Source organism: Sinohyriopsis cumingii, chromosome 6, assembly GCF_028554795.1.
Source record: "Sinohyriopsis cumingii isolate HCF-2022 chromosome 6, ASM2855479v2, whole genome shotgun sequence".
Taxonomy (NCBI): Eukaryota; Metazoa; Mollusca; class Bivalvia; order Unionida; family Unionidae; genus Sinohyriopsis; species Sinohyriopsis cumingii.
Window position 1 is genome coordinate 56,673,056 of NC_142966.1, and position 16,485 is coordinate 56,689,540.

The 16,485-nt window shown below is 33.8% G+C and overlaps 2 protein-coding genes across 2 annotated transcripts in view; both read left to right on the forward strand.

The window, feature by feature from the left end:
• The window catches only part of LOC149796993 (uncharacterized), an 88,420-nt gene extending 85,895 nt beyond the window's left edge, over nucleotides 1-2,525 (forward strand). Inside the window, exons 119-122 of the mRNA XM_089960683.1 lie at nucleotides 74-275; nucleotides 1,384-1,484; nucleotides 1,785-1,913; nucleotides 2,269-2,525. Coding sequence (XP_089816809.1) covers nucleotides 74-275; nucleotides 1,384-1,484; nucleotides 1,785-1,913; nucleotides 2,269-2,525 — 689 coding nt within the window. The remainder of the gene's footprint in view (nucleotides 1-73; nucleotides 276-1,383; nucleotides 1,485-1,784; nucleotides 1,914-2,268) is intronic.
• A 2,084-nt stretch (nucleotides 2,526-4,609) lies between these two features.
• LOC149796994 (uncharacterized) lies at nucleotides 4,610-12,340 on the forward strand. The gene is made up of 12 exons (XM_089960685.1): nucleotides 4,610-4,781; nucleotides 5,283-5,383; nucleotides 6,383-6,511; nucleotides 6,999-7,181; nucleotides 7,492-7,604; nucleotides 8,064-8,193; nucleotides 9,386-9,587; nucleotides 9,878-9,978; nucleotides 10,602-10,727; nucleotides 11,049-11,231; nucleotides 11,779-11,891; nucleotides 12,152-12,340. The coding sequence occupies exons 1-12, from the start codon at nucleotides 4,675-4,677 to the stop codon at nucleotides 12,338-12,340; spliced, it is 1,677 nt and encodes a 558-aa protein (XP_089816811.1). The 5' UTR covers nucleotides 4,610-4,674.
• Nucleotides 12,341-16,485: the final 4,145 nt, after the last annotated feature.

The following is a 16,485-nucleotide window of genomic DNA, read 5'->3' on the forward strand; positions in this document are numbered from 1 at the left end:
TTGAAAATGTTTGCTTCCATAACGCTAACATATGAATGAAGTCTCTCAGAGGTAGACATATTTGTATTCCTAGGGGAAAGTCCCTCCACTAGCACTGTGTGTGAACTACCTGACGTGTTTAAGAACTCAGTTTGGCGGGATAGTACAAAGGGAAATATTACCAATTCGGAGAAAACCATGTCTGGCTGGACATTTACGGCCTTTGGCCATAAAGTGTCGGACTGGGAGTGCCTTGATAGTACTATGTTTACATCTCAGGGATTTCTTTTGTACAGGTGAGTAATTGTGATGTTCATATGTTTCCTCTGAAAAGTATCCATGCCTTCAATGATTCACAGAAGCCTTAATGTCAAATAAAAAGTGGATAACCGAACTAAATCAGCTTACATGGGTGCATTTAACTGAAGATTATTATCAACGATTCTTGCCCCATATTATTGGAAACGAAAAATGTGTTTCCTAAATTGACAGTAGTTGACATTGGCAAGATCATTGATAAAAACATTTTAGTGTTATTGGGCTGTCAAGTATTCTTATATAATAATCGTTTCACGAAACATTGCATCTAGAAACAAAAGGCGTTTTTGGTATGCAATCTTGACGCGATGTTGGTGACTCAGACGATCCAAAACATTGAAACTCTTTTACATTTTTGCAGAATGATACAATGATTCTTATCACCGAGAGAAATAATACGAATACTTAAGATGATCGGGTTATATGAAAATAGAAGATATTGCTTTGTTCTGAGTGACTCGGGTAGATTCATCGACTTTGTAAACTCCACGAGTAAACGTCAATTCTTTATTCACTCGGAGCAACAAAATTAGCCTTTTATTCTAGAACCTATTGGCTGGTAATATGTATAACAGACTGAAGTAGCATGACGTAACCTCAAGATAATGTCAGTGGTTTACCTGTTATGTCAAGATTTGTTTATGTGTACATTCGCACAGAATTATACGTTGAAACTTAATTCTCTTTTCTAACTCAAGGGAAAACATATACTGAAAGGAGCAATGAAGAAAATAAAGGAATTCCTGATTGTTGGATTTAACCTTAGGTCGATTTCATGCAGAAATACCATACTTGCCACTAGGCACTGGAGGCGTCTTTAAATAAATCCAAGTTTTCTTGATCTTAATGTTGTGATATCTATTGACGGGCACTACAGTGAATTAACAAGATTATTTGTATTAGAAAATCCAGTATTTTATGGTATCGTATAAAGAAACAATTAGTAATATCTTTCCACGAATAAATATTACAAAAATACATACGAATGTGATTGATTAATATAATTGCTATTGGTGACGAGAGTTAAAGGCTTCGCAGCAACTATCTTTTGTTTTCATTTACATTAAATATGGATTGTGTTTGCAGACTTATGGAGACAATAAGCGGACCTGTCCAATACTATGGCTACCTATGCATGAAATTTACAAGAATGAGTGCCAAGTCTTACATGTATTATCTCCTGCATGGTAAGTTAAAAAGAGCGGGGATCACTTCTTGGCTGGGATCTAAATCATTTGTACAAGATACAAATTATAGTTCGTGTGTCAGAAATCAATGTTAGTCTCCCAGTATTGTCTATGTGCTCTGCTGTTTTCCAAAAAGATAATTCTTACAGCTGTCAGTAATATTTATGCCTTCTTGTTCCCTGATGAAAGATATACGGCATCACAATAATTAACACGAATATATGTCTGATATAAGTGTCAATTATAATATTACATTGTACTGGTATGTGTGTAATGTCACATATTTTCTTTTGCCTTTAGCACAAGAACCTTTAGTTGGTCAGGAGAGAGTTTACTTGTCGACAAGTACCCCTATAGCGAATGCTACAACTCTTTGCAATCTGAACAACATAGAGCCAATGGAACAATTCCATGTTCTTATCAAATCAGGTACGTGAGATCTTTAACGTGTTTGCTTGGTTTTCTTTTGGGAAATGTGTTATGAATAGAAGCATATTACGACAGGGTGCAAGATTAAGATCTATTGTCCGATGCTATGCATATTTGTTTAATTTCTCTTTCACTTGGCAATAATAACGTAATGTTGTAATGCTTGTATAGTCACGTACTATTTCGAAACGTTAACCGCAACAGTAAGAAACTTTGTCCTAAGGATCCCAAAGGTAGGCCATTTTACTCAAGTATCTTTCTTCGTCATTCTTAGTAAATGAATACATTATTTGCAACTAGGTATTATCAGGTAGTTTGGATGTCTTTTATAACTTATAACTTGTACTTCTACCAGGGTTTGAATCCGATGTAAAACAGAATTGTCCAGATGCCATCAGAGGAAATTATGATTACATATATTATGGATCTGACGGAAGTATCAAATGTCAGACCAGTAATGACGAGTGGAAAGTATGCAACGATAACAAAACCATGAACTTTAATTACACTACCTGCAATCAAGTCATGGCCTATTCTGGTGAGTCAAATGAAATGTTTCTACTTAAAAACTACTTGATTAATCGAGACCAAAATTTAGCAATTACACACTAGCTGGTCATTTATGAAACACATCTGTTGAATATTTGTGTCAGATGTTTCACATAATAGGGTATAGTTAAATTAAATTGAACTTGAAGAAGTAATAGTTCTCAATTATTCTTCTTCTATATTCTGCATTCTATTTCTTATAAATAATGGACTAAATATTCTTCACGCCTGAAATACTGAACGATATTAAGCTCGCCTTTAAAATCACAAGCAAAACAAATATTTTGCCGAGGCATTTAGCCCTCCATCATTAAAGTTTCATAAAAAACTTCGGTTTAAAATTTCAAGAATCCGCAAATATTTATGCTTATTTTCTATACGTTATTTCAGCAAGCGGCTCTGTGTTTTGCATAGCATCTATAGTTCGCACCCACGCATACGTGATGGTGTACAATTCCGATCCAGATGTGGACAATATCAACACTTACAGATTTTCATGCTTTGTATGTATACCTTCAATTATGATTGTATCTAGGTTGTGTACAAATACAGAATAATGCATTCTACCGGCCCAGTTATGCTTTGCTGGAGACAAATCTAAGCCTACGTTATACATATGTATTGACAGACTAATCTCTCTAAGATAAGAGGTTTCGAATATCTGGTTACAATGAACGTTGTGATGTATTACAGTTTTTATTAATTGATATTCTTTGGTGTTGAATAATATTTTGAATGTCGAAATATCATTATATTCAATTAAACGCAAATACATTTAAGCGTGTATTCAAAAATGGAATTCGTTTTCTGCAAATATCTAGAAGCAAATATCAATGTATTTGAACCTTCAGGCAATATCATCTGATGGGAAGTATGCCTCTATGGTACCAAACAACTGCTCTGAGGGACAGACACCCAATGAATTCGTGAAAAGCCATAATGGAACTTCAATCGGGGCTAAACTTAGTATGTCTATAAAAGGTCAGTATTGTATTTACCGAATTTTGCTATCCCCAGTTCATGAAAATTAATCTTTCAGGAAAAATAAACAAAAGCCCCAGAAGAACATATAAACAATCACAATCATGCATTATTTACTTCAAATAAGAAATCATCCTGATTTTCTTCGATAAGTATATTTTTCATTACGTAGGCTGGGCACATCAACTTTAAAGCCTGGCAAATGACATTTTAATTTCAAAACTTGAGTACGCTGATCAAAGCTGGAGTAGTATCCAACTTCAATGTAATATTTATTAAGCCAAGGTTTGCTTGGAAGCAAATATAATTTCTTTCCCATATTCGTTGCATAGACCGAAATCATCCGTTAAATTAAAAATATGTTTAGTAAAAGAAATTGCGGTTGAGGCAAGAAGATTTAATCACACAGAAATGAACCTAACCTGGAATATAAAAACAAATATCGTAAAGATATTTAAAGCTTGCCGAATGTATGGATGTTGTTAGATATGTGGGGCAGTCGGTATGCTAAACCGTCTCATTTTCATCTCTTATTACATTTCATAACGCCCGAACAAAATAGTACTATATATCGGTGAACAGTTCTAGAAGAATATTTGTAATCAAACAATCAATTAGAGTTTCTTTTTATATAATGCGATCTCTTTACTCGTGGAATAAATATATTTTACTTTTGTTTCTCTTTCTGTCTTTTACAGCGAGTTGTGGTAAGTGGTTAACACTTGTGATCTTCGCATTTATATGTTAATCTCCACATTCTTCACAATTATCCTTGACGCCAGTAAACATTCAACACTATCTTCAGAAGAACTCATTATTCACGTAGTATATAGTATTATCAACACTGGTGAATAAATGTCCTTCTTAGTCTATTTGATAATATATCTATAATAGAAGAAAATAGTATACCGATTAGAAAAATTAATCTTTGGTTATACAAAATAAATAAATATTATTATTTGATCAGCACGTTCTAACACATTATATGCTTTCAATATATTTCTTGCAATATTATTTGTAATGCATCCCTGATACAGGGATAGATTTTCTCTGACAAGTTCATAACCAATCGTCCTTCAAAAGCATTGCGTATTTATCTTCTTATTTTTGTTGACGAATAAATTCGTTTTATGTTCCTGCAGCATCATCGTTGGCTGACAGCTGCCAATTCGACAACGTGTTCATAAACTCGACATGGATAGATAGTACCAAGGGGGAGATAAACTTTAGCATGAATATAATGTCAGGATGGTCCATAACGGCATTCGGGCATTCTGTATCCAACTGGAAATGCTTTGACAGTAGTGACTTCAACACAACTGGCTATCTCTTGTTCAGGTATTTGGGAATCGAACTTATTTGCCTTTTGCATATATGTATGCATATCAGTCTTTCAACATTCCAAATGAATTACGTTGTCATTTATATCTGACAATTTATTGTTTATATATCTATTCAACGGAAATTTCTTTGTCGTCGTTGTGGTACCATAATTGTTCTCAGTACCTCATAGTTGTAGGAAATGTGGTGAATAAATATTTAACGTATATTAATAGAAAATCAGTATGTACAGTAATGTAAATGTGTTCGTGATTTCGATTACTTGCCTCTATAACTACATTACTACATACAAATATCTAGTTTATAAACAATTCAATAATTCCTCATTCCACTATTAATCATCCCTAAATTAGATATTAGTATATACCAATACAATGAACACGATCTCTAGGAATAGACAGTGGTGAGTCCAAATGCTATTATTTCCAAACTACATTTCTGTTCAGTATTGATCAGCAGATTTCTCATGTCGAGATTCACAATTATGTTTTGTTTCAGACTCTCTGATTCTATCAGCGGCACGGTTCCTTCATACGCTTATCTCTGTATGAAACTCACAAAGATAACTAACTACTCGTATTTATATTATCTACTGAATGGTAAGTTCCGTTTTTTGCATAATCAATATTAGGTATTTCTAAATATGATTCTTTTTTTTTTCTGATATATTTCTTAAACTTAATGATGTCATGGAAGACGTGTAATGTGTATTTAATAAATGATGTGTCATTCGATGATTAAGTAGCAAAAAGAATGAATGTGATCTTTGGAAATGAAGAAACCTGTACTTATTTAAACAGCAAAACGAAAGACGTTCTTAAAAGACATCCGTTCTAAGGACGAATTAGATATTTCTCTAACTACTTGATTAGCCCTTGCACAAAAGCAAATGAAAAGAAAATAATATTCCAAACCAGCATAATAAACAATGAGTGGACATTGGATTTGAAATTTATGAAAAGAGTCCAATAGTAGTATTGGGCATGAGCTGCTTGCAGCGAATATAGTATTGTTCAACGAATTTCATAAACTACACGTCATCTGAACGTACGATTTCTCCATTACTGTACCAGTTTTTGTCGGGACGCATGGTGTCTCTATGGCTTGTATGTGATTGAATTAAATTGATCAACAGTTCCACTTTAAGAGATACAAATTGTTCCACACAACTCAGGGACTGTTGGTAATATTACTAGGGATAAGACACGTACCAAATAGATTTCAGTGTTTGCTGGTTGACAAGGACTTCAATAATGTTTAAATGGCAATGTCTCACAAACGATCGAAGGATCAATGGTACTATCTGCACCAACGAAATAAGGAAGTTACCACTTTTGTTGTTTATTACACTGGGTGTAAATATTGTTGGCACGTTCAGACACTTTCGTATTTTGTTTGGATTTTCACCTACATAGAACAGTCTTCTAAATTAGTAACTTTTCATGTTATTTAGAACTTGTGTCTTCTTATTTTTGCTTAGATGAAAATATAGCCAAAATTATTTCTTCTAAATATAAGTTACGTTTATGTGGAAAATTAAAGTTAGAAACTAGATTATCTTCTGCCATCTATCGCATATATGTATTATGTAACTGCAGCCCAAACAGCCCAAACAGACCAGGAAAGAGTGTTGGTGACAGAAAATGCTTCACTTGAAAATGTATCTGCTGTATGTAATGAAAGAAATATAGAACCTCCTGAACAGTTCCACGTCATCGTCAAGTCCGGTAATATCAGTTTCCACATCTAGCATTAGTCATCTACTGAATTGATTTTGTTTTTTTATAGTATTTAAAAAGAATGTGCAAATCTACATGCCATATGGATTGTTCAAGTAACATATTTAAAAGAGCAATTTAAGATATTGTTTCTATTATGCATCACACAAAGTGATATAATACATTACATTAACAGGTTCGATTTATTTATACCTCTAACTTACAGGTGATGTATTTTCCTGTTCTAAGCAGCCGAAGTAACATTTAAGTAGAGTTCTTATACCTCCTATCTTTTGTAACTAATGGCCATCTGTTAGAGGTGAAATGAAACATGCCTGGATGAATAGGTTAATTGCAGTTTCGTTATCCTGGTATTAGACGCTCATACGTCCTGTTATATTTTCTATACAGATATCTGTCTGAAAAGATACCAGAACTGTGATGGGTGATTTTGAAAGTCTCGATCCTTTGTTTGCAACTTCCTTTTGAATTGCAGGGCATCTGTCAGAGGCTAAACAAACATGTCCGAATCCAATTAGGGGTATCTTCGATTACGTTCACCAGGCACCCGATGGAAAAACGTCATGTGCTATGTCGCATGACAGATGGGATGTATGTACCGACAACAAGACCATGACCTTCGATTACACCAAATGTTCAACAATAATGGCCTACTCATGTAAGGGACAAGGAGTGACTTTTGTTAGAACCCAACGAACACCAGCCTCTGAAATATTATTTAAATAAATATTTATTGCAGTGATTCTTATATAATTTCATGCTCTCAGAGCTGTTTCCTTCCATCCTATGAGAAACGTTAGGTAACATAGAATTAAATATGAAACATGATGACAGCAAGAACAATAATATTCAAACGAGATGACAGCTTAAAGAAAGCGAAACCATTTTCCAAAATTGTTTACATATTTCACATACACGAAAATGCAATGATGCATTCTATTGTGGGAACTCAATTTTATTTCTTTCAGATAATGGGTCGGTATCATGTGTTGCGTCAATCACGAATGCACATACTTACGTCATGGTGTACAACAATGATGCCACCGTAGACAACATAAATACTTACAGGTTTACATGCATGGTAAGTAAGTTCTCAGTATGCTGTATTTGACTGATAATAGCAATGTTATGTGTTAATCAGAGGCAAAGTGTTTGTTGTTGTAGTTCAGAATAGATATGTTTGTTGTAAGTGCAAACGGAACTACTTTAGACGAATTCTGAACTGCTTTTCTTATTGTTCCTGTCTTCTGGTAGTCGATATAATTCTGTTAGTAAATTTGTTTAAATCTCTATCCTATCGTCCATCATATTATGTTAGCATACATTTAACCTACTTAATTTTTGAATGCCTATAAAGGTCCTAGACGTCATTAATTGAATGAGTTTATTATTTGCGTATTTCTTATTATAGGAAAATGTATTTCCATTCCTTTCCTGTTAGCATGTTAGATTGATGCAAGGAAATGTTTCGATCTGATTCTTTGATTATAGTTAAAATGACAATAAAGCCAGAAACCTTTTCAACAACGTATTCTTCCAGGCTATTTCGTCTAATGGCACTGCGGCATCAATGTCTCCTGGAAACTGCTCTGAGAATCAAACACCATACATGTTTGCGATACTTCACAACGGTACAGAAATCGGCGCGAAAGTAACGATGACGGCAAATGGTAATACGCTATTTATATTCAAATCATTTTGCTCATTTCCATCTGCATATTTATCGGTTAAACAATGATGCATCTACGAAGACATTAATGTCTTTCGAAACACGATTTAGTACCATGTGACTGATGGCCGTACTGCTAGTCTCATCTGCTTACTCATTATTCAAATCCCCACTGGATAATCTCACTTCGAGCATGTTGCGGATGTTTCATTTCCATGCAAAATACATTTCTTTGCCGAAAAGTTGTAATTAATATTTACGCATAATGCTGACGAATTTCACTGTACTTATTAATAATTTTTGTTTTCTACAAATTATATTTCTTTATATTTTGCATGGAGTCAGGAATACATAGAACTATATGATATTTATTATTTTTGTAACATGCTCTGAAAGGCACACGTTATAACATATACATCTCTAATTTTGTCCAAAGCACTGTTAAGAACTGTTTAGTATAATTCCAGAAATGTTTGTACAACATATAAGTTTGCATATCTCAATTACCGGCGCCTTGTAATATCTGATGTCAATAAGCTTCACTTCGGTAAAAGAATTTGTGCAGTCGCTTCTCGTGTGATAAGATAAAGTGAGCTATGTTTCGCATGCTAAAAAGGGAATGGGATTATAGTGTCCTTATATATATATATATATATATATATATATATATATATATATATATATATATATATATATATATATATACAGACACAGCAGTCGGGTTTGTTGTGCTATCAGTTTTTTTGTACGGTAATAAGCATGGCACATTCTGTAATTTAATCTTCATCGATGATACCAGCATTAATGTAGCATTAGCTTACATTAAGGTGCATTTATTTATAATATGTTTTTGTTTTTAATTTTGCAGTCACCTGCGGTAAGTAATTTATTTTATTGGCTATTTCCTTAAAAATATGTACCATCTTGAATCGTTTTTAGGCCTAAAATTGGGGAACAAATTATAATGGTCGAAGGACGACATTAAGTCGTTATGATCGAACAATCTTAAAGATGTCAAAGCATATGGAAGCTGCTATTTTATGTAGTAAATATTTATATATTTACATCATCAATATCAGAGAAAAAAAAAACCACAAACGTTCAGTACTTGTTTTCCTAAACGATGAAGAATTGTAATTGGAATTAATACGTTATGAATGTCTACTAAATTTCGTAATATTCCTTTTGCACAGCATCGACTATTGGGTCTGATGCTACATGTGATTTACCAGCGGTATTTAGCAACAGCCTGTGGAGGGACAGTACCAAGGGTGACATCACATTTACCAATAACGAAATGCGAGGCTGGACAATGAGGGCTCAGGGACACAACGTCAGTAACTGGAAGTGCTGGAAATCCTACATGTTCGATACACAGGGTTATCTCCTTTTTAAGTAAGTTTATTTTTTCTCTAATACTCCAATAGCTTTAGTATTGTTTATCCACATTTAGTTCAGTACAATTGCTCCTGAAATGCTACGTATATTGTTAAAGAAACTATGTTGTCAGTAAGATATTTGAAGTTCTCATCAGGTTACGCTTGTACCAACATCGACAACCGTTTTAAACCCTTCATCCTAGAATACCACGAAAATCTAAAGTTGTTCTTATGGAACATAATTTGGAGAGAAGTTAATATTATTTTTGTATAGCTAATGCTGAATAAATCTTCCTTTCTGTACAGGTCAGAGGACTCAATAAGTGGAAATGTTCCCTACTACGCTTACATGTGTATGAAACTGACTAAGATAACGGACGTGTCCTATTATTATTACATGGTCCATGGTAAGTTTTAATTGTTATGAGCAGGAAGTCATCTTGATGTTTTATCTTTGTCAGAAAAATGTTTCATTCAGATCTTGCATGGGATGTATTGGATATACATTATGTCTATATTCACACCAATGCATATGTGTCTGATCATAGGATATCGCGTTGTGTAATTAACTACTCCTTTAGTTTTCAACGCGTTTTTGAAATCGGGTATAATTATTGATGTAAAGATAATAGCAATGTACCTGGTCAGTTTGAAAGATCGTTTTAATTATTTAGTCTTGACCATTAACAATTGTACGATTTTGAGTTTAGTGATTTTCGCTTGGTGTTTCTTCGTTATACATGTATTTTGATTCCTACGAACACATTCATATATGTGGTTTATGTCTGTGATGCATATGTGTCACATGTTAAAAATAGTCCATCTTATTTGTATCCACTTGGAATGAACATCGAATGTGTCGCTATGTGTGTCTTTTTGAAAAGGTTCTTTGTTCTTTTAGCGAATGAATGAGAGGGAAACCGCGCAAAACTAGCGCACATTTAGAGCTTATAGATGATAAATGGTCTAAGGAAAACATTGCACGAAATTAGTTCATCAGTCTACTGAAACGACAATATTTCTTTTAAAGGAGAAAATGATTATGTCGGTGGGGAAAGGATCCATATATCAAGCAATGACTCCCTGGATATTGAAACTATTTGCCAGACCAGCAATATAGAGCCTGCAGAACAATTCCATGTTCTTATTAAATCAGGTACTTCTTCTTCTTCTCTCTCTCTTTCTCTCTCTCTCTCTCTCTCTCTCTCTCTCTCTCTCTCTCTCTCTCTCTCTGTATCTCTCTCTTTCTCTCTCTCCATAAACTGGCATATAAAAGGAAAACATTTTCACTGGATGACCAAAAATGCAGATGAATAAAGTCGAATCTAAACATTTGATTTTATAATTTATATCGAATGTGCGTCATTCTAAATTAGTTTGAATGAAAGAGGTCCTCATGTACTTGTGAACTGTACATATCCTAAGCTTAAAGCAGCACAAAACCTCGCATAATTGACATATAAGTTCGTATGTACAGGTTTTGAGGAGTCCGCCAAACAAGATTGTCCGGATCCAATCCGTGGTATGTTTGACTATAAGTACATCGGGGCAGATGGAACTCAAGCCTGTGCAGGATCCCATGCCATGTGGAACGTCTGTATAGATAACAAGACGATGACATTCAACTACTCACTTTGTTCACAAATGATGGCCTTTTCAAGTAAGTGTCAGGGACAACTTGCTATGGTTAAGAATCACACGTGTGCTTCCATTTGTCAATCGGATATATATCTATAGTTATGCAGATGCAGATAAAATGAATTGCTAAATACTATGCAGAAGACTTTTATATCTTGTGTACAATACAATTCCTTCATTTATCTACGCATTTTATAAAAAAGACACGTTACCCATGACGAACAGGAAGATTTTGTTCTCATAAAACTATTTTAAAGGAATGAAACCAATTGTTAAAAATGCAAAATTAGTTAACATATTATGAAATTCCAATTTAAATATTATACCTTTGATCTGTTGAACTTGAATGATAAACTTTATCAATAGTAATGTTACCAAAACATGTAAGGAGTATGATACGACCAAAAAGATGAATGATTTAATAAGAGTTTCTAAAGTTTAATAAACATATAATAAGTTATTAAAACTTGCATTGTAGATTTGTTCTTGGTATTGAGAAGCATTGTTGTCTTAATTGATTTTCATAAGTTTTTTAGGAGCAGATATATATTTTGTAATAAATATTTCAGGGAGTGGACATGTATGGTGTGTAGTAGCTGTGAGGAAAACGTACACCTATCTTGTAGTGTACAATAATGACAGCAACGTCGATAATGTCAACACATACCAATTTTCTTGTTTTGTAAGTATTTACATATTACACGAATCAAATATGTGTATTTTGCGTATTTTAAACTGTTTTCTTGCTGAGATCTAATAGACTAATTTGTGTCCGTTAGTTTCTTAACGATAGTAAATCAACCACCTGAAAAATATTTTCTTTTCAAACCTGAAACGGCACGTCAATTACTTTATTAGTACATTTTCAGGGATTATCTTAAAGTTAACTTGTTCCAGCCACTTAACTTGTCATATTAATGATGTGTACTATTTCCTATAAAGGCTATTTCAAGTAACGGCAGCTTTGCAACGATGGTTCCGAGGAACTGCACCGAGGGACAGACTCCAACCTCTTTTGCGCAGAATCACAATGGATCGGATATTGGAGCCAAAGTGACCATGACCGCATACGGTGTGAAATGGTTTTATCATATTCACACATCATATCTGCCTTGTCACCAATGTTCATAGTCTTACTTCTTACACTTTTCTTGCACAAATTGGAGTGTCAAATCATTAATATCATGTCACAGACAATGCTCTATATATATATTTTCCTATTCAATAAATCAGTTAAGCATGATTTATTATAAATTACTATTGAATGATGTTGGGACGACTAAGTCATGAACTGCATTTTCTTCTTTTTCAGATACCTGCAGTAAGTGATACAGCGGCTTCCCAATTCTGCAAGTTGTATACAAATGAAACTAATAATTAAAAAGATAAACTGAGACACGCTCTTTTCAAAACACTAATCATTTTTCATTGTTTTATCTGGACAGTTTGTACATAAAGGCTGGCATAAATCTGAGTTATGATCGTCTCTTCAACAAGTTTGTATTTTTGTAATGTCAATTAATATCATTGTATCAATATTTAGGAATATGAACAACATTTCAATGTCTATATACAAACTAAATTGCTAATATACCTGGTTTTTAACATCTTATTGCAAGTATTATTTCATTGTGAACGAAGCGTTTTGTTTTGTAGAATGTCTTAACTATTTGTTGAAAATGTTTGCTTCCATAACGCTAACATATGAATGAAGTCTCTCAGAGGTAGACATATTTGTATTCCTAGGGGAAAGTCCCTCCACTAGCACTGTGTGTGAACTACCTGACGTGTTTAAGAACTCAGTTTGGCGGGATAGTACAAAGGGAAATATTACCAATTCGGAGAAAACCATGTCTGGCTGGACATTTACGGCCTTTGGCCATAAAGTGTCGGACTGGGAGTGCCTTGATAGTACTATGTTTACATCTCAGGGATTTCTTTTGTACAGGTGAGTAATTGTGATGTTCATATGTTTCCTCTGAAAAGTATCCATGCCTTCAATGATTCACAGAAGCCTTAATGTCAAATAAAAAGTGGATAACCGAACTAAATCAGCTTACATGGGTGCATTTAACTGAAGATTATTATCAACGATTCTTGCCCCATATTATTGGAAACGAAAAATGTGTTTCCTAAATTGACAGTAGTTGACATTGGCAAGATCATTGATAAAAACATTTTAGTGTTATTGGGCTGTCAAGTATTCTTATATAATAATCGTTTCACGAAACATTGCATCTAGAAACAAAAGGCGTTTTTGGTATGCAATCTTGACGCGATGTTGGTGACTCAGACGATCCAAAACATTGAAACTCTTTTACATTTTTGCAGAATGATACAATGATTCTTATCACCGAGAGAAATAATACGAATACTTAAGATGATCGGGTTATATGAAAATAGAAGATATTGCTTTGTTCTGAGTGACTCGGGTAGATTCATCGACTTTGTAAACTCCACGAGTAAACGTCAATTCTTTATTCACTCGGAGCAACAAAATTAGCCTTTTATTCTAGAACCTATTGGCTGGTAATATGTATAACAGACTGAAGTAGCATGACGTAACCTCAAGATAATGTCAGTGGTTTACCTGTTATGTCAAGATTTGTTTATGTGTACATTCGCACAGAATTATACGTTGAAACTTAATTCTCTTTTCTAACTCAAGGGAAAACATATACTGAAAGGAGCAATGAAGAAAATAAAGGAATTCCTGATTGTTGGATTTAACCTTAGGTCGATTTCATGCAGAAATACCATACTTGCCACTAGGCACTGGAGGCGTCTTTAAATAAATCCAAGTTTTCTTGATCTTAATGTTGTGATATCTATTGACGGGCACTACAGTGAATTAACAAGATTATTTGTATTAGAAAATCCAGTATTTTATGGTATCGTATAAAGAAACAATTAGTAATATCTTTCCACGAATAAATATTACAAAAATACATACGAATGTGATTGATTTATATAATTGCTATTGGTGACGAGAGTTAAAGGCTTCGCAGCAACTATTCTTTTGTTTTCATTTACATTAATATGGATTGTGTTTGCAGACTTATGGAGACAATAAGCGGACCTGTCCAATACTATGGCTACCTATGCATGAAATTACAAGAATGAGTGCCAAGTCTTACATGTATTATCTCTGCATGGTAAGTTAAAAAGAGCGGGGATCACTTCTTGGCTGGGATCTAAATCATTTGTACAAGATACAAATTATAGTTCGTGTGTCAGAAATCAATGTTAGTCTCCCAGTATTGTCTATGTGCTCTGCTGTTTTCCAAAAAGATAATTCTTACAGCTGTCAGTAATATTTATGCCTTCTTGTTCCCTGATGAAAGATATACGGCATCACAATAATTAACACGAATATATGTCTGATATAAGTGTCAATTATAATATTACATTGTACTGGTATGTGTGTAATGTCACATATTTTCTTTTGCCTTTAGCACAAGAACCTTTAGTTGGTCAGGAGAGAGTTTACTTGTCGACAAGTACCCCTATAGCGAATGCTACAACTCTTTGCAATCTGAACAACATAGAGCCAATGGAACAATTCCATGTTCTTATCAAATCAGGTACGTGAGATCTTTACGTGTTTGCTTGGTTTTCTTTTGGGGAAATGTGTTATGAATAGAAGCATATTACGACAGGGTGCAAGATTAAGATCTATTGTCCGATGCTATGCATATTTGTTTAATTTCTCTTTCACTTGGCAATAATAACGTAATGTTGTAATGCTTGTATAGTCACGTACTATTTCGAAACGTTAACCGCAACAGTAAGAAACTTTGTCCTAAGGATCCCAAAGGTAGGCCATTTTACTCAAGTATCTTTCTTCGTCATTCTTAGTAAATGAATACATTATTTGCAACTAGGTATTATCAGGTAGTTTGGATGTCTTTTATAACTTATAACTTGTACTTCTACCAGGGTTTGAATCCGATGTAAAACAAAATTGTCCAGATGCCATCAGAGGAAATTATGATTACATATATTATGGATCTGACGGAAGTATCAAATGTCAGACCAGTAATGACGAGTGGAAAGTATGCAACGATAACAAAACCATGAACTTTAATTACACTACCTGCAATCAAGTCATGGCCTATTCTGGTGAGTCAAATGAAATGTTTCTACTTAAAAACTACTTGATTAATCGAGACCAAAATTTAGCAATTACACACTAGCTGGTCATTTATGAAACACATCTGTTGAATATTTGTGTCAGATGTTTCACATAATAGGGTATAGTTAAATTAAATTGAACTTGAAGAAGTAATAGTTCTCAATTATTCTTCTTCTATATTCTGCATTCTATTTCTTATAAATAATGACTAAATATTCTTCACGCCTGAAATACTGAACGATATTAAGCTCGCCTTTAAAATCACAAGCAAAACAAATATTTTGCCGAGGCATTTAGCCCTCCATCATTAAAGTTTCATAAAAAACTTCGGTTTAAAATTTCAAGAATCCGCAAATATTTATGCTTATTTTCTATACGTTATTTCAGCAAGCGGCTCTGTGTTTTGCATAGCATCTATAGTTCGCACCCACGCATACGTGATGGTGTACAATTCCGATCCAGATGTGGACAATATCAACACTTACAGATTTTCATGCTTTGTATGTATACCTTCAATTATGATTGTATCTAGGTTGTGTACAAATACAGAATAATGCATTCTACCGGCCCAGTTATGCTTTGCTGGAGACAAATCTAAGCCTACGTTATACATATGTATTGACAGACTAATCTCTCTAAGATAAGAGGTTTCGAATATCTGGTTACAATGAACGTTGTGATGTATTACAGTTTTTATTAATTGATATTCTTTGGTGTTGAATAATATTTTGAATGTCGAAATATCATTATATTCAATTAAACGCAAATACATTTAAGCGTGTATTCAAAAATGGAATTCGTTTTCTGCAAATATCTAGAAGCAAATATCAATGTATTTGAACCTTCAGGCAATATCATCTGATGGGAAGTATGCCTCTATGGTACCAAACAACTGCTCTGAGGGACAGACACCCAATGAATTCGTGAAAAGCCATAATGGAACTTCAATCGGGGCTAAACTTAGTATGTCTATAAAAGGTCAGTATTGTATTTACCGAATTTTGCTATCCCCAGTTCATGAAAATTAATCTTTCAGGAAAAATAAACAAAAGCCCCAGAAGAACATATAAACAATCACAATCATGCATTATTTACTTCAAATAAGAAATCATCCTGATTTTCTTCGATAAGTATATTTTTC